The 19,538-nt window shown below is 37.7% G+C and overlaps 1 protein-coding gene across 2 annotated transcripts; it reads right to left on the reverse strand.

Annotated features, from left to right (window-relative positions):
* Positions 1-9,465: 9,465 nt before the first annotated feature.
* LOC102226415 (platelet endothelial cell adhesion molecule-like) lies at positions 9,466-18,733 on the reverse strand. Of its 2 annotated transcripts, none has more exons than XM_023348745.1 (15): positions 18,526-18,733; positions 18,385-18,408; positions 17,058-17,348; positions 16,279-16,575; positions 15,929-16,189; positions 15,526-15,804; positions 13,797-14,096; positions 13,430-13,708; positions 13,203-13,335; positions 12,456-12,520; positions 12,287-12,349; positions 12,111-12,203; positions 11,962-12,018; positions 11,376-11,398; positions 9,466-9,816 (listed from the first exon to the last, which is right to left on the reverse strand). In XM_023348745.1, exons 1-15 carry the CDS (start codon positions 18,578-18,580, stop codon positions 9,646-9,648), a joined length of 2,391 nt encoding a protein of 796 aa, XP_023204513.1. In that variant the 5' UTR covers positions 18,581-18,733; the 3' UTR covers positions 9,466-9,645. The 2 variants fall into 2 exon arrangements, with proteins under 2 accessions (XP_023204513.1, XP_023204514.1); XM_023348746.1 differs by having other exon boundaries at positions 12,296-12,349; positions 18,526-18,732.
* Between the last annotated feature and the right edge of the window lie 805 nt (positions 18,734-19,538).

A 19,538-nucleotide genomic window follows, 5' to 3' on the forward strand; every position in this document is an offset into this window, starting at 1 on the left:
AAAAACAAGATGAAGCGGGCTGACACTGGACTTTTTGGTGGGGCAAGTTCTTGAGGCAGCTGTTCTGTTGTACAGTGTCTTATTTGGCAATGCCCAGGTATTCCTGACGCACCTTTCAGAGTCTCCAATGGCACTTGGCAGCAATGCGCTCACCAAAAGAAATGCAAACTTCTGCTTGACGGGAATGTTTGTTTGTCACATACCAGAGTGAAAGTCTCACACATTGCCACTTCTAGCTAAACATAGAGTCAGACTACCGTCTGACCATGTTGTCCTTTAGAGCCAGCGTTATGGTTTGTCAAATTGCCAATTTGACAAAGTTCTAAACAAGCAGAGTGACTAAAATTCGAATATCAAATGTCTCCTTCACATACTGGCACCAGGTTTGTCATGTACCATTTAGGTACAGGGTTGGTTTTTATTGACTACATTAATATTTGTTTTTGAGCCCTTTTTATAGGCCCTGTTATTAAAAGAAGGTATTTTGGCTTCTTGCCTCCAACGGGGTCATTGTGCACACAGCATTTCAAAAACAGGGACGGGAAAGCAGCCAGACATATGCAAGGGAACACACACCACTGAGGCAACAACGTTCGATATGCATGTTTCATACCTTCCTTATTTAACTTGTTTGTTGTACGTTTTATGATTAGTCCATGGAGGCCCACATGTCAACCCTTGTCTTTGGCAGATTAAACAGTTTCATATGTATCCTGACCGAGTAAGCTAACATTGTTAGTAATATGTTGTGCTCTGATCCTCTTTAACAGTTTTAACCTGAAGTATGAAATAAAAATGCATTCCAATGCAGGCAGATTAAAAAGCCAAAGAGCAAATAATGTAATTGGTGAAGTGATAGTTGATACGAATAGGAGCAATTAAATTACCCAAAGTCCTTAAAAACAAACAAACAAACAAACAAACAAACAAACAAACAAACAAACAAACAAACAAACATTTGAGGTCAAATGATATTTTAAACTTAAAAATGCAAAAACAAGGAAACATAATTGACAATAGAGTTTTTCACTGTTCTTTAAAGCAGATCAGTATTTATAAAATAGTCTATAAAAAAGGTACCATTTAGATATGATACCATATCTAAATGGTACCAGGTCTGTCTTGAAGCCTGTGAGAGGAATTAATCATTGCCAGACCCTAGGTGGTCTGGCAATGACCACCTAGGGTCATTGCCAGATGACCCTAGGTGTTGTTTGCAAGCAAAAAGTTACTGATGTAAGAAAATGCTCGGTTGAAGTGACCTTTTTAGCGAAAAACAAAATTTTATTTTGGAACTAGTTTCTTACATGGTGGTCTAAAAATATCTATTTAACATGTATATTACTCCAGTTTAGTTAAACCTTTAAATGAAACAAGAACTGTTTATGTGGAGAAAAGTGAGAGTTGCAAAACCACTGGATGCCTTTGCTAATATAAAGTATTGTGGTGGAAAGTTGTTTGGAAAAAATGAGAGCGCTGCTGACACCCGTGAGCAGCAGAGCAGCAGTGCTGGTAATTCACAGAGCAGAAATAATTAAAAACTAACTTCAATGATGCTGTGAGTTTAATGTTTTGAACAAAATGTTGGTGACAAGCAGTCATTTGCCACTTTGACTTAATTGCAGAATCTTTTTTTATAGCTTTTTTGTGGCCTTCCTTCTGCTCACTGGATAAAACACCTTCTATACCTTCCCTTTATGAACTCAAATTTAAACCAAAGACTTTATTGTTGCTGTTTGGAGTTCTTCCTCAGTTTTGATTGCATTCTGGTTGCCTTGTGAAACCCTTTGTTTTGCAATTTCTTAAAGTATTTATTCAATTTGGACATACAATTTATTTACAAGTATTAAGAGCTACAGATTACAGTGTGAAAAGAAAACGTTGTGCAAGTTGTATGTCCTTGAATAAAACAGCCACATTCTAAATATTCAAATTGGAGAGTCTAAAGTGCATTTAGACTCTCCAATTCTGAGAGTCTAAATGCACTTATATTTAAAATATATTGATTTACCCACTTTTACTGATATTCAGGAATTCCTCTGTATCTTTTTGCTCTGTTTTTCAGGCAGAGAAGAAGGACAGAGAGAATGGAGGAAGAGCCACGGATAAGACAAATTTTGTAACAATGATCCTTTAGTGAAGTTAATCTATCTGCAGAAAATCCAGCTATAGATTCTTTAAAGCTCTGCTGAGATTATTGATGGAAGTAAGAGTTGGGACTTTAACTTCTAAAAATATGAGCTGTGAAAAATCCAGTCTGTGCTTTTAAAGGTCAGTGTGACTTCTTGCTCAATGCTTTTATATATATATATGTGTATATATATATATATATATATTAGAAGGCAATGGGACAGCTCTTGTATTTGTCATCTTAAACTGATAGATCTTGCAAGAAAGACCACCTCCCACTCCCAATTCAATTAATACATTTCCATCGTCTTCTCCGAAACCTCTCTGCTTTTCTAGTTACATGTAACGTCCGGAGCAGTGCTGTGGCTCCGGTCAGTCAACACACGAGCACACCTGGACCGCTATAAGCACAGTGGGGATTAGTCTGAGTCTGGACCTGAATGGCCCACTGGAGGACACTCGCTCAGGTCGACAAGTTTCAGGTTACGGCACGCGCAGAGGGCAGAAATAAGGGAGTTGGCATCTAAATCTGGACGCAGTAATCCCATGTGGGTTAGTGGGAAAGAGGGGACACCGTGATATGTGTTTCAATAGAGGTGATTCCATTATGGGAAATTCAAAGCGAAACACAACAGCCTCCTATAAAAAAAAAGTCTCTGGCTACCACTTTGTTGGTGGTTTAGATTACAATATATATAATGTGATTTCTAGGTATTTGCTAGAGATCTTCTGTTGAACTCATGACCAGATTCCTGGCAGCCTCAGTTTTATTTCTGTCTGACTCTACAACAAAGTTTTTTTTTTTCTCCGCTGGTTGTAACATTTTCCTAGAAATTAAAACCACTGAGGCAAAAAGCAAAGCTCTCATTTTACCAGGCTGTCTACCTTCTGACCCTCAGCTTGTAGTTGATCAAAAAAAACAAATGACTCAAATGAACCTTTTAGAAACTCTGTCATCCAAGCTTCCTCGCATGAAAATAAGTTAGTTGAAGTGGTTTGGACATCTGATTAAAATGCCTCCAGGGCCCATATTTGGAGGTTTTTCTTCAAACAGTTGCTTTTTGCATTTACTTAGATTATTTTTGTCTGATGGTAAATTATGCTCTGCCTGCTATTAACAGACACCTTTTCATGACTTTATAATCTTGGTCAGTTCATCTGCCTGTAGGCATAAGCCTTTGCAGATTTAAAAAAGAAAAAAAAATTCAACCTGCTGCAGATTTCTGTACACTGGATTTAAGCTGAATTTTGCTTCTCCTTATATTTTCCAGTGACCTGTGTCATCCAAAATTAAATCGCTCGCAGTACAGCTGTGAATAAATTGTCTCATGAGAGGGGGTGCAAAGCTCTTCATACACAAAGCTGCAGCTGTCCAGGGTACAATGAGACCAGAGGCACTTGGAGCGGCTGATTGTGCGAGGATAGGGTTACTTTAGCTGGACTCCACATCCGTGGAGAAGGAGAACGGAGGTTAAAAGTTTGCATAATTTTTTAATCTGTTGTTGCACAATGGGTGTTTCAGTAATAAAGTTGCCATGTGTCCGCTGAACTTCTCTCTCCTGTTCAACCTGGTTGGAACAAGGTTGTGAGAATTAATTTTCAGGATTCATCGAGGCTTAAACAATTAACGATCGAGGACATCAAACAGGTGGACGGACGTAATGTCTCCTTTACATATCAAATGAAGGGCAATACTGTATCACACAACTGAATGACTTAGGCCGCTTTGTTGCCTGCAGCAAAATATCATATAAATTTGATCTTTTTCATGAATATAGATTATGCACCCAGTTCAAAGCAGACAGTGCCTTGGACATGTGCATGCTGTGTGAATGGCTTTAACTCATATTTCACCTGATTCCACCTCAGAAAAAGCTTTCCAGCACAAATCATGGCTTTGTTTCTTTCTTTTTTTTTTTCTACTCAGTTGTGCACCAAACAAAACAAAAAGATCAATTTAGTTTTTTATTTATTTTGCCAATCTTTGCTGCTTATCCTGTCAAGATAAGCAGCAGAAATTGTATCAATTGTTCTGATTAGTGCTATAATTCTTGATTGCTTGGATTACTAACTTATTCTTTTTTTTGTAGCTATATCCAGTCAATGAGCATGTTATCTAAAACTTTTAACCACTTGACTTCATCAGTGCATTTAACAGTACCCACCTTGTCATAATGTTTTATATCCGCTTGTACTATAACAAGATGCATGGACTTAAGGTAAATAATTCCCCAGCAGAACATTTCTGTGTATTTCATGCTGTATTTTACACACCTTACATAGGCACCATATATAAATGACACACAAATGTCACTGGAAGGAACTGGCACATGCTAGACTGTGCAGACACTCTGTATGAACTAATGAAAACTCATCTTGGTATGGTGAATGCTTGGAGTTGCTGGCATGTCAGGGGAGTCGGACCTATTTTGTTACATCTCATTACTGGAGCGACTGGAGCTCAGTGGGAAGAGTCGCTCTGTTGTAATCAGAAAGTTGTAGTTTTGAGACCAACTTCTGTGTACCAATGTGGCTTCAGACAAGGCACTTCAGCCTGTGATGTCTACCAATGTGTGAATGTTCTGGATGCGGCTCTGGAGTAAAGGTGCTTTGAGTGGAAAAGTGCCAGAAAGAGGGGCCACAACATTGCAGAATCTAAGTTGCTTCATCCCTTGTAAAATTTGTATACTTCATCTCAATATAGATGGAATACAGACTTATTACTGAAAAGCTAATTTACTTCAGTAACTTTATCATTAAGTGAAACATTAATTACACCCAGACAGATGTTTGAAAGACAGATGTTTGAGAGCTTTTATTTCTGTTAAGTGAGATGATTTTCCACATACAGGTAATGAAAACCTGACATTTCAAATTTGAATATCGCACCAGACCAGTAGAAAATGCACACATGTAGCACAGAAATGTGGGTTTAGTGAAAAGTATGTTTAAAATCTGCTTTAAGGGTGTTATTTTCAAAAAGTACTTGTAATCTGACAATCAGGCCCAATCTGAATATATATTTTATTTGATTGAATCGTAGACATGACAGGACTTGATGTTCAAAAAAATATGTTTAATTTCCTGAAGTCCTGAAATTCATTTGGTACACCAACATACATGCATGGTAAGATGCATGTATGATAAGAAACAGTGTGACTACAGTCTTATGTAGAAGAAACAAACAAACAAAAAAATAAAACTTTCAATGATTTATCTTCAGAATTCTTTCTTTCCATTCTTTGTGTTTATTAGGACAAATTTATAAATGCGTTTCCTGTAACGAAAGATTTGCTCTGTCATCATCTGCCTCCCTTAAAGGTGAGTGAAACATGTGCTCAATCACGTTGTGTGACGTAACTGGTGCAACCATGTGGCTATGATTTATTACCACAGCCGGACATGCAGTATCATATGCCTTTATTAGAGAAAGGCATTACTCTAATAAAATATAAGACACTTTGTGGTGGTTAATTTCAGTGATAATTGTCGCCTCTATAAAGCCACATTAAGCAGGAGGATTTGGCTGTGCGCAAATGACTGTAAATATTCAGTTGCCGAAGCGAGACATTAATGACCTCACCGCTGCAACTGAAAATCAGGAAAGGCACCAGCTCTATAAGGCCAAAGCTGAAGGCAATTTATTCCCAGAATGCATTTCCCAGGGGCCATTATGCTAATTTTAGCACAACAGCCAATGACAGTTGAAGAGTCGTGCTCCAGATCCAGAAGGGGCTGGATCTGATTACATGGTCATGACAGAGACAGAGTATGTGCGGCAGTGAAGGAGGGTGAGCAGAGAACTTCACTCTGACTCCTTGATGAATTTATTTAACCCTGACATATGTAAGCAAAGTCAAGCCACCTTTGTTTTTAAATCATACTTGTTGACACAATACGCTTTGGTAATCATGTGAAAAGTATTGCTGGGCTCTGGGTCATGCCTTGCATATTAAATCCTGCCAGGACACCTGAACTCATATATTATAACTACGGTACACAACAGTACCAGATCCATCATCTCCAGACCATACCAGGAGTCATCCTTGGGCAGAGTGTACAGTGTCTGGGTTGACCCTGAGCAATGCAGCAAACCCAAGTCAATACCTCCAAGCACAGCTAATTATGTGTTTTGCATCTTTAGTACATTAGTCCACCAATGCAAACTCTTTTCCTGAAGTTTAATTTCACTCAAGCAGCTTTCTAATGGTACTGTTCCACTCATGCGCCTAAAATTTACATAACACAGTATCAATTACTGTGCACCTGAAGTCCAGAATATACTGTTCCCTGCTGTCAAGTCCAGTCTTATGGCTAAGTAATGTGATGAATAAAACATGAGTGGAATGAGGTACAGTTATGTCTTTATTACACCTGTGTGTTTTCATTTTGGCACCTCTGTGAATGTCATACAGGCAAGAAGGACGCTTATTATTACATGGACTAGCCGTTTGAAGTTCGAGGGGATGGTACGCACTCAAAAAATATTGTAAAACTCTCTGTTACCACATATGCATGGATTCATTAAGCCAGTTCACATTCGGTAAATAAAGTTCTAAGATCAAGGAAGAGTACAAACCTGGCACGTCTTTGAACTGCTGTAATTAGAATAAATTCACATTTAGAAAGAGAGATGAACTCTCTTCTATACAGATTGTAACATGCTAATGAACAAGTCACAGCAGCTTGTGAGTTAGTGGAAGTGCCCTTGTTTACACCGGTGTAGAGTGTTGCAGATTTTCACAGACATTTGATCTGTTGTTGAGACTCTGTAAGAGCTTCCTGTCAAAAAGGAGACTCCCATAATCCAGATGCTCTGCAGCACTTAGTGAGAACTAACAAAAGTCTTTAAGCTTGTTTGAAAGGTCTAATGTGCTTCAAAGAAATAAACAAAACTACTAATGCTATTTTACACTGTAAAGAAAGTTTTATTATCTAGAAAAGTATTTGCTTCCTTACTGATTTAAAGACTTAGATAATCCTAAAACTATAGGCAAAGATAGTGTACATAAATGCAAAGGGGAGAATATGCAAGATGATTTTAATTGTTAAGGGAAAGGAGTTATCCAAATAAACCTTGTGAAAATAATTTCTCCATAAACCTCTTAACTGCTTTCCCAACAGGTTCTTTTTTCATTAACTTTTTGATTCTTGACTAAAACATTTGGGAGTGACAGGAAAGCCAATTTTCATAATTCTTCAAATAAGTTTTAATGACTGAAAACATTATTTCATCAAAGCACCATCATTAGATATATAGAGTGCAAATGGAGAATGTGTCTGGCATTTAACAAAGATGGAGGTTTTATATTGTTGCACTTCTATATGATATATTATCTGCACTGTACATGCTTAAAATTTGGTTCTGAGACAACACAAAGTTACATTTTGTTAGGTCTGTGAGCTCTGTGTAAAGTCTTCCTAAATTGGTTTTTTAGTGTTGGTCAATAGATGAGAGCAAACTAACTCATCCTCAGTTTTCCTTTTCTTGAAGGAATAGCGTTTATCTAATCACCACATTTAGCAACATATACTGTCATTTCTGAATACTTTGCGACATCATGGTACTAACAAATCTTTTGGGATAGGCGTTTTCTTTCTAGGTATCAAAATTATAATTCAACCTAACTGCATTTTAGCCTTTAAATTCTGCCAGCAGTCCTCATAGGATCTTCTGATCCAGCGGGATTGACCCGAATCTCGTTGGCTTTGACCTGAATGAGTGTTATGTCATTTAGTTTATGCTTAGATAATGGAAAATGAAACGGATCCCCTGATAATGTGGTTGTAGTGACAGACTTAATCATAAAGATGATCACAGCCAGAAGATATAGTTTCCACTCAAGAACTGCCTCTAATATGCCCTCTAGTGGTGTGAATGATCATTGCAGAATCTCAGTCAAGGTTTCTTCTGTTTTCCTGTGTTTCAGTTCATCAAATAAATTTCAATATCAGACAATGATAACAGGAGTAAATATAAATGCAGATTTCAAATGATAAATTATTTTATTAAGTGAAATAAATTGGTCAAACTTATAGTTTCTCTGTATAAAACTACAATTGCCCCCCTAATTAAGTTATGAATTAACTGGTAATCGGTCACATTTTTTATTCAATCTAGCCAGCCACACCCAAACATAATATCTGCCTGAACTGTAGAATCAAGAACCCATTTAAATAGAACCTGTCTTACAACAAGAAGTAGGGTAAACAACACATTATGCAAACTCATCTAAGGAAATTGAAGAGCAGATGAGAATTAAATTTGTTGATATTTATCAATCTGAAACCACAGTGAGTGCCATCATACAACAAATTGAGAAAATCCTGAAAGTAGTCGACCACCCAAGTTTCTCCAAAGACTCGAGAGGGTAACAAAACATTCTGAAACGACACCTAGATCAATGCAGGCCTCAGTAGGCTCAGGATTCAACAGTAAGAAAGAGACTTCATTAGAAAGGTTCAAGGCCAGCTGATCAAAATAAACACAAAGGCCCATCTCTTCTCATGTTTCCTTAAAACATGTTGTTGATCCCAGAGACCTTATTAAAACGTACAGCGTGTCCCGCTACATTTGGCATACAACATGGACAGGTTTTCAGAAACCAACATCACTAGCCATCCACTGCAAGTGCAAAAAAAAAATAAATTGTTTTTGTTAAATCCAACATGGCAGACAGACCAAAAAGCGTGCTGGACAACCCATCCCTCTTTCTACTGTAGAGGACTCTTGCAGGGAAAAAAAAAATATTGTGACAACTAATCCCTAAAAACTAATACTACTGATGTCTTTTCCAAATAACAGCATTGTATTCGGAGAAAATTACAATTCATCAACTAGAAAAAATATCCTAGAAAAACTTTTTTTTTTTAACCAAATCTTTTTTCCCCACCTTTTTGTTTTATGCCTTAAGAGAATCAAAAAAATACTTTGGAAAAACATCCTGACAGAAAGGACCATAATTCATGCATGAAAGGGTTAAAAGGCTTCTTCCAAAAAGAATGAACCAAAATCCCTTTGCATGACGATGACGATCACGTGTGAGGTTCATGATCGTCATCACAAACGCTTGACGGCTATTGTTGCCGCAAAGGATGACACAACCAGGTTTTAGGCTGTAGTCTGGATAGCTTTTCTTAAGAAATAAGATGACCATTTAAAGACAACAAGTTATCCACTGCTGATATTACATATTTGGATGATCTGAAGCATTTTGCTTGAAAGAAAATCTAAAATGATAGAAAATGAGACTTAATAGTCTCATTTAAGTTTTAGTCTTTGTGGTTTAAAGAGACACGTGCTGTGTCTCCCTTACTAAAAACAGAACATGACACTTAATAGCAAAACATTTTATTCATGTGATCAAAAAGAGGAACCTTTTAACAGAATTCAGCAATAATACAAGACTATAATTGTGCAATGTTACAGGTTTCAGTTTCTTCTAGTTAAAACAAAAAACATCAGCTGCAATAACACGATGGGTGAAAAGAGGAACAAATACGTTTGTTGGCTCATCAACAGTCAGGCGCAGGGTCACAGGTTCCTTCCTCCGGGTCACCAGTGTAAACATCAGTGTTATTTTCAGAATCAGTTATGTTTTCACGCTTCAGGCTCTGATCGACGACCCGACTGTTGTCAGGTTGGTGATTTCCGTCATGATTCAGCTGTGCGTATTCCACTGGTTTCTGTTGAAACACAGCACTCAGATTAAGAAGAGTGAAAGTAAAAGAAATCTCAGCGATTCTTAAACAAATCATGTTTAACAGGGATCAGAAACAAGTCAACAAACAGAACTAAATAACAGCAATAATAACAGATGAAAATTGTTATATTCCTTGCAAAATATAGCTAAGGATTAGAAGGCTGATGGCGTATTTTTTAACTGTAAGGCAGAAGCAATACCACGATGAGTTTTATGGAAAGATGAAAGAAAAAAGTCCTAAATGCTGAATTTCTTTGTCCTGTAACTCTTCTGAACTCTTTTAGCTGAGAGAAAAGACTTTGAAAAGAGGAATGTAAAGATAAGCTTGGAGGAAATGAGCTTGCGGAAATGTGAGAAACAATGCATCTTCCAGCGTTAAACAAAGGAGCATGCTTTGGCGTTTGTGGCAATCAGAAGTTTAAATTACATATCACTGTTAGTGAAGTAAAATAGATCCAATTAAATGCCAGAGAACTGAAAGAAGACATAAATTATAAAAACAAACACTGGCTTTCAAAAATCTAGGAACCTTTGTTAAAATTCCACGTTTCTGTGGTATAAAAAAACTACTTCACACTAAATTTGACATATCTACAATCAAAAACAACCTGTTGAAGAGAAAAAATACTAGAATTTTAAAAATCGCAAAAATCATTTCGTCTTGGCCTTGCATCTGTCATCAGTTACAGAGATTCTGATAAATCCGAATTTAAGTTCACTTGACGCCTTATAATGTTGATGAGACTAGACATTTCTCCATTACTGATAAAAAGACAAGACAGATTGTGCTTTAGCAGGCCTCCAAAAGGCTGATTCCAATGCCGAACAACACCACGGCTACTATGAAGTATGGTGGTGGCGGGTTAATGCTCTTGGTCTTCTGATGGAACTAGGACTTTTGTTTTAGGTTGATGAAACTGTAAACTGTTCTAACCACCAGGTAGTTTTGGGTCCAAACATTCCGGGCCTTTTCTAGAAATGTGAAGGTGGGGTGATATATTTCTCAGCTTCCCTTTGAGTCCACGGATCAATAAACAAATAGCTTCAGCAGAAAAGTGAAGTTTGGGAGTGGCACAGCCAGAGTTCAAAACTAAATCTAACAGAAAATGGGTTGAGTCACCCGAAAGAGACAACTGACAAGAGAATGCTGAATGCTAAAACATTACCAGAAGATGATTCAACGAAGTATTAATTTAAGGGCATAAATATTCACACAGTCAGGTTATTGCAGCTTTATTTTTTGGGGGTGGGGGATTTTTCCTTCTAACACGTGTTTCTTTTTCAGCTCATTTGTGAAGAACACATTGTCACATACAAAATGTGAGTAAAGTGATTTATCACAGCCTCACCTTTCTACACTTCCGAAGACCACCAATGTGTCATCTGAAAATTTTGTTTAATAACTTCTTTCTCTTAGATTGTCTAATGTAGCTGAAAATTACTGCAAAGACTCTGGATCAAAAGAACAAAAAAAAAAACAACAAAAAAACTTCATGCATGTGTTTGGGTGTGCATGCATGACTAATACCAAATGTTACTTACACCATCAGGCACCTCTGGGACACCTGCAAGACAAAGCCAAAGGACATTCTCAGGAAACAAAAGCAGAAGGATATGGAGGAGGACTTACTTGGCAATAATAATTTCCACAAGCAGCACAGTGGTTTCAGGAAACAAGGAGCTTCTCAGGATGATTTAAAATGGATTGTAGCCACTTACACAGCTTTCAAACACAGGCAGGTTTTATGGTGTACAGAAATAGTGTTTCCGCTTTAATTTCAGCAAAAGACACCGATTCAGCAAAGCAACCCCATTACTAGACAATGGGCAGCAGTAGTCTCCTTGGCATCGAACAATTAAACGGTTGGTCACTAAGTTTGAATGAGAGCGCAAACTGTTTGTGTGCATTGCTTGAACAGGAAGTTCCCTCTGACGAAAGCAGGAAGTGGCCACCTGGAGACTGAGCCTACTGTTTTTAATGGGTCATTCTTTCACTAACAATGAAATGTCCACAGTCTCGGTTGATCCTGTTTCCTGTTTTTTCTCTCTCTCTCCTTAATGTCAACAATTTTTCTGTTCACTGATTTGCTAAGAAGGATTTCACTAAAGCGAGCGATGGCTGCCATACCTTGCTGGGAGTTGCGGACTTCGCTGTAGATGTTGTCCGTGCCCTGCTTCGCCGGAGCTAACGTGAAACAAAATATTAGACTTTTAAAAGAATATTGCTGCATAAATTTACGTCTGTGTTTTTCTTTTCTCATGGATGCAATCTCTCACCTCTGGTTGGGTCTGCGTCTTTTATTTGAACCTCAGTATATTCAGGTTCAGCCTTTTTTTCTGGTAACATGCTGCTGTTCTGGTCATCCGACTCTGCACAACAGTTTGGTTAAAGTTAATTTTCTCTAAAATAGCATTCTCAATTCCACATGTTTAGATGACAGCCGTTGACGCACCATACCCACCAGAACCTGAGACCTGGTCACTCCAAACACTTTTTCCCATCATGGTTGGGGTGGCTGCACAGGGTAGACAAAAACATCAGCAGTGTTAATCAATAAAACCTTCTTATCACTCCAGTATCCTGCGTTCCACTGCATTGCTTTGATGGATGACCAATGTTACCATTTGCATCAATGACCTCAGCTTGTGTGAGACTCAGTCGCTCTACTTTGGTGCTGACTGACTTCCTGGGGTTGGGTTGAGACAAAGCACAATGAACAGAGGGCGTTTTAGACATGTAAGGACCTTAGCGAGCATATTTTATCATAACTTAGTGCAACGAAACGTCCAAATCTTAACGGTACTAACATGAATAAAAGCAGATAAGCCCTGTGACACACTCCTCTGTCACATTTTGGAGGGAGGGCTTCTTGAAACAGTACTATCATTTATTAATGACAAGGTGTTGACTGAAGCTGTTTTAAACAGAAAACTGATGAAGAAGTCCTTTCTAAAATGAATAGAGTCAAAGTTATGTACCATCTCATTGGAACATAAACAATGGTAGTGTGAGCACAATAACTAAAATACTGAGTAGGTGAACCGGGTGGTTTCTCTCAAATGCAAAAACTAGTTACCGTACTTCATATTCTTGGCTTAAAGGGAAATAAATTTCCAAGTTGTTTTCTTTTCCATGGTGTAACTGATTGATATCTGAACTAGGGGTTCCTTATATAACATTTCTCAGTTGTATTTTCACTTGCCTTGTACCTGCATGGTTTCATTCTTTTAAGACTTTCTTACACAGTTCTCAATTTTGGACATGGAAATATAAATTATAACCATTGAGTCAGAAGTCCACAAATAAATGTAGAAATAATGAAGTATGCCCTTTATCTTTGAATAAGTCCATTAGCAAATACCACTTACACTGACAAGTTAGCCTTTCTTTTCCTCTTAAAATGAAAAAGCCGTGTTTTTAAGGCAATCACAAGGAAGAGGATGAGGAGAAGTACGAAGCAGAAGACAGTGATAAGTGTTTTCTTCCACCCTGCCATTTTCACTGTGGAAGACATTTTTTCCATAATCAATTACTGAAAGACACTTCACTCATAGTTACATGAGTTTGCACACCGTGCTAACTTGTTGTAACCCACCTTCGATTGTGACAGATTCACTCCATTTGGATTCATCAGCTGGGTTTGTGCTCATGCAGTAGTATTTCCCAGAGTGTTTTTTACTGGCGTTAGATATGCTGTGGTATTCTTCTAGTTTATTGGTTGAGAGGGAAGCCAGTGCTCCATTGGACTCTTGGTGGTACCATGTGAAGTTGATGGGTCGACTGCCTGTCTGTACAGAGCAGACGAGTTTTATACTTTGTCCCTCAGTGATGTCCTGGCTGGGATGAATGGTCAGCTCTGGTTTTGAGATGGGCTCTGAGCAACAGAACAAGTGTTAGAAATTCACATGTTCTAAGAGCAATTTGAAAAAGCAACATTTATAATATTACTGCATACAACTTACCAATAATATTGGTTGACTTCAGTAGATGCTCCCCTAAAGCTCTTTTAGAAGGTGTACGTGGATTATTACTTGCATGGCATAGAAATGTTTTTAAATCGGAGCTCTTGTAAATTGGAAGTATGTCAAAGATAGCCCGGTCCTCAGGTCTGCTCACCTCCCTGCTCATCTTCTTCCCATTATGTGTAAAAAGGGTGTATTTGATGGGAAAAGTGCCTGTGTGACTGTGACAGATCAGTTGAAATGTCTTGCCTATAAATATTTTGCCCCCGACCACACTCAGCACAGGATCTGAAACAGGAACTGGGAAGAACAACAAGACAAAGGAAAGAATGAAAGACAGTTCATTAACTCTGTGAATCAAACTTTGTTTGCACTGTCTATTTATCTGGTAGTGGTAAAAATACATTATCAGTTTAATAGATTAAAACCTGAGCTGTTTTGTTTCATACAATAACTCAGTTGAGTCCATCCAGTAGTTTGATGGAGATTTAGTGGATATGAACTGGAGTCAGTGCTTCAAGAGTCACCGGGACCCAAGCTACAATTACTATATTACTTTTGTTAAGCAGCTCCTGAACACAGTCAAAAGTGTGTTAAAAGAAGAAAAAGGACTGGGCTACTGCTCATTGGTCCCAGAAGTTAGGAGGAAGATTGGAAAGGGACACAATCCAAATTGCTTGAGGTTCAGTTTTTGTTTCAACAGTCAGTCATGATTTGAGGAGTCATCTCATCTCACTGTGCTTTATCAAGTTCAAAGTCTGGACAACCAGAAAACTTTAAAGCACTTTGTGTCTTCTTCTTGTGCTGACAGGTTTATGGAGATGCTGATTTGGCTTTCCAGCAGGACTTGGTACATGCTCACACTGGCAGTAGTACTAATTCCTGTTTATCGTATGACCATAAACCCAATCTGCTTGATTGTGCTGCAAGTACAACAGAAATAGACCAAGCAGAAAATCTGATAGGCCAAATTTGGGGTTTTCACTAGCGGTAATTCATACTCAGCACAGTACACTAATATACTGAAATATATCAGCCGGTTGTATATTGAATTTATAAACCATCTAAGTTTCACTAGCTAAGCACAAAATCTGGTTCCCACTGTTTTGGTAGTCCTGTAATGTTAATTCAGTGATGTTACAGTTTAGGTTAATATATTGGCCGGCAAATCTAGAAATAAGATCATTTTTACTCAGCCAGAAAGTTTGTTTTGCTGAAATTAAAAATACTTTCCCCAAATGTTATTAAAACTATGAAAAAGCAACCTGGTTCTGAAAGAAATCTGCTTTTATTTATTTTATTTTCATTTTAAAAAATGCGTCTAGAATTATCTCTATCTTTCCAGATGTAAGAAGACAAAACCTTGACCAGAATTAAATCATTCAGTACCTTCAATGCCTTTTAACAATTGCTGACCAGCTTTTTGTAAATTTTCACATGGTACTTTGACAATTTATGTTTGGTAATAAACTTGAAATCTTTCCAGTCTTTCCTTTACCATAATCTTTAGCTGACTTCACAGATTCTCTATTGGAGTAAAATTAGCCCTCTGGATGGGCCACTCCAAAATTTTAATGTTAAAGAAAAACTTAGTTAAAATTAAAACCTTTACTTTAAATTTAAATCTGCCAATAATTTGGGGCATCTAAAGGGCTTTGATCTCTGGTAAATGCTGTTAGTATGTGAGAATCGCTGAATTGATTAAAACTGCATACATCAGAGGACTTACCTTTAGCTTTAACAATAACTGCTTCGCTCTCCTTATAAAAAGGGGTTGAAATACGATTGCCCTCAACTTTACAGGAGTAGTTTCCATTAAGATTAGGGTGTGCAACAGCAATATATGTAGTTGAACTGGTCAATTCGGTGCCATCTTTGTAGAGGCGGTATTTCAAAGGTTTACCAATCATCTCAGGAAAAAAAACCTTGACTGAACAGTTAAGTCTGAATTGTTCTTCTTCAAACAGGTCCACGGGCTCCAAATACAGCTGGGGCTTTGAAAATACCTCTGTTGGATATAGAGAACAAAATTCATGCACCATATAGAAATTGTCATCGTATATAGTTTAGTTGCAGCAACAATTTACCTGGTTCTACATCAGGCATTTAGTAAAGAGGACACTTTGACTTGCCTTTGACTTTGATGGTTTTATAGTTTTCCTTTTGGACGTTTCTCCACTCTGCCTTGCAAACAAGCTCTCCAGAGTCTGTCGGTTTCGAACTAAATCGATGAATGAGAGTTTTACCTGTGGTTCTACTGAGAACAGTCCGGTCCTTTACAAGGAATATTTCAATGTCTGCTAAATGAATCTTTACTTTACAGGTCACTTCTACTATATCTGGTTCATAGATATCGTTGGGTAATATAGTCATGTCCGGGATGATGTTGAGCTCTGTAAAGCATAATTTAAAAATGTAAGGCACACTCATTTTCTCTTTTAGCATTTGTGTCTAGTGGAAAACAACGACTTCATATAAATACCTTTGACTTCCACTTGAATCTCATTGCTGATGTTAGAGCTTGTGGGACCTGAGACCAAACTGATCTCATAGTCACAGGACAGAAAGCAGTCCCCTATGTGGCTGAGTGTCAGAGTGGTCTCTAGAAAGTTATTAGTGCTTTGTTGCTTCTTTATCCGCTGAGGCTGTCCATCTCTAAATGTTTTGTAAAAGTTGAATGTAAGACCTCCTTTCTCATCTGGAGCACTGCAGGTGACTTTGAACTCCTCACTTTCATAGGGTGTCGAATTATTAAGATGAAGAATGGGAGTTTGTAGGCCTGAAAGGAGGAAGCCCACAGAGACAGTGAAAATCACTTGAAACATGCACACAGACCTTGCAAAAGTCACACATGTGGCATGCATTTGAATTCATCCTCCTTGAGTCAATACTTTGTATAGATGCCTTTCATAAAAATCACATCTTCAGGTCATTGGGAATGTCGTACAAACTTTTGACATCTAAAGAAAAATGCTTTGCCCATTCTTATTTGGAAAATAACCCACAATATTATGTTAATGGATGTATGGTGTCTAAATAATCTATATGACTTCACATATTATGAACCTGGACCAGGATGGACTTATGCAGAACCTGCTGTCTCCCTCTTATCTTAGCTAATTTTTGGCATTAATCCCTCAAAACAGAATAGTTCACAGAATTAATAAGAACTGCAGAACCCCTAAAATTAGACTATATGCAGATGATGTGTCGCTTTAACTCAAAAATGTAATACCCTTGCGTAGTGTTGTGTAAACATACCTTTGACATCAAGCGTCTTGGTGTTGCTGAACTTGCGCTTGTTCTTCACAGAGACTTGGCACTGGTAATTTCCCGAGTCGACTGCCCTGGCTGGGTTGATCTCATAGTAAGTAAAGTCTTTTGTGGTGTTGGCTGTGTGGATTTTGGCGCCATCCCGCATAAACTTGAAACGGTATTCCAGATGAGAGATGCTGCTGGAACTGACGCTTGCGTTGCAATGAATCATCACCTTGGTTCCACTCTGAACATTGTCAGGCAGGATTGAGAGACCAACAGTATCTATAATGTATGCTGTGGATCCCGTAGAGGTGCACAGAGGCAAGAAAAAAAAAACAGTAGAGGTAAACAGTCAGAAACAAGAAGGAAGAATGACTGATGCAACAAACACAACAAGTGGTAGGAAGGAAACAGTGTTTGGTCCCATGTCTCCCTGAGAAGTGCTGCATCCACTTTTTTTCATCAAGTGAGTTTTTACAGAAACAAGCTGTCTCAGTAACTATTACTTTAACACATAATTATAAGTTGGGCACTTTACTATTAGTTATTGAAGTAATATTTTACATTGGTTAGAGATAGAAAACTAACTTTTAGCATAAGTAGGTTAGCATCATAATTAAGCTCAGCAGAAACAAACAAACTAAACAGATGTCTTGAAAACTATATTCCTGAAATACTTTTCAGGGAAATTAAGTTTCCTGAAGGCGATTAGCCTGACTTCAGAACAAACTTGATAAAAGAGCAAGCCTAACTATGCCTCAGGAAGATTTTGAAGACATTAATATATTAATCACTGACATATTTTCTCTTTCATTATTGTAGCCTGCAGTAAATTGAAATTGTTTTGGTGATTCTAACTCACTTGAAGCAATCAAAGTTTGGTCTGATTTAACTTCAGACAGTGAGGAAAAAGATTTTAAGGCCATGTCTAAAAAACATTCTCCTGTAAATTTTACAACTCCCTTTAATGAAGCTCCTTCTTCTACTGAATTGAAATAATGTTAGATACATTTTTTCTTTATTTATCTTTGAAAATCTGTGTAAGAAAGCTATTGCTTGTGTTTTTAATGCGCGCGCAACACTTGATACTAAGAACCTCGGGAAGGAAGAGGGTGTGACGGAGATTTACTAAGAAAACTAAATGTTAAGAAAAGCTTTGACAGGATAAAATGTGAACAAATTTAGTTCTATACATTATTTTTGTTCTGTTTAATTTAAGATGATGTGAAAGATTTTTGAAATCTTACACTTAATATATAAAAATTGTTTGTATGGATTGAAAATACCATAAAAACACTTTTTAAACACACACAAAAAAAGCATTACTTACATGACTCTCCTCTGGCACACTTCACTGTATTAGGTAAAAAGGAAACGAGAGGAAGTAGAACAGAAAAGTGAGAATCCAGGCATTTTGTTTAAATTATGCGTTATTCTTTATCCATAAAGAAACACAGCAGTGGATTCTTACAGATGAGGAGGAGGCTGCAGAGAAGCAGCAGCAGTCCAGGGGGTCTGGAGCCCATCCTGAGTGAAGGTGGTTCGCTGCTGTGAGATCAAAATTCAACTCCTGTGAGCAGAAGAAGAGACAGAGGGACACTGGAAGGGACGGAGGAGGACCTTGCAGTGGGAGAAGTGGAGTGCGTAGAAGACGAAGACTGTCTGTGGGGGCGTTGGCACTGCAGGCGTGTGGCTTGTCTTATCAGCGTTGACTGCCCAGAAGCGTATGCTGCTTCCTCAGGAACCCAGCATTACTTTGCTGTTTTCTTTAGTTGTTAAGAGAGAAGAAAACAAAAAGATGAACCCGCCAACCCGCTGAACTCATATCCTACTCGGTTTTGTCTCGGCACAGGAGGCTCGTGTTAAGGAAATAGTTAAATCTCACCTAAAGTGAAACACTGAGTCAATCAAGAACAAATCAAAATGCATTTTAGTTATTATTTTATTAAATATAGAAAATGAGCAATGACTTACAACTCTGGAATTTGCTGTAACCATGAACGGTTCAAACCGAGTTCAGAAAAAACAATCTCCCTAAAGCCACCCCACACATGTGCTTCCAGCATAGAGGGTGACTTATAAATAAAATTGATAGATTGACTGAAATAAAACAAAGTTCTGTCATAACACTTGTTTCCTGGAGAAACAACAGCTGAAATATAAGTTGTGTCATACTGTATAACTCTGGTATAACAATATACCAGCTTATACCAAACGTTTTTTAATGTTATATATTGTAGAGTTTGCAAACTAACCTCAAATTTGTCTAACAACATGGAGAAGGACATATATAAAAAAAACAATAAAACAAACAAACAATCCAAATTGTGTCCCAATCTAAAGAGGAAATGTTGTGGTCATTTCTAATTATGACTAATTGTGATTACAGAGGATCACAGTGAGCATGTTTAATTATCTAAAACACTTCAGTAGACAAAGTAAAGTGCTGGATACCTTTTCACACCACTGTACATAATGATTTTC

This window comes from Xiphophorus maculatus, chromosome 16 (assembly GCF_002775205.1).
Source record: "Xiphophorus maculatus strain JP 163 A chromosome 16, X_maculatus-5.0-male, whole genome shotgun sequence".
Classification (NCBI taxonomy): Eukaryota; Metazoa; Chordata; class Actinopteri; order Cyprinodontiformes; family Poeciliidae; genus Xiphophorus; species Xiphophorus maculatus.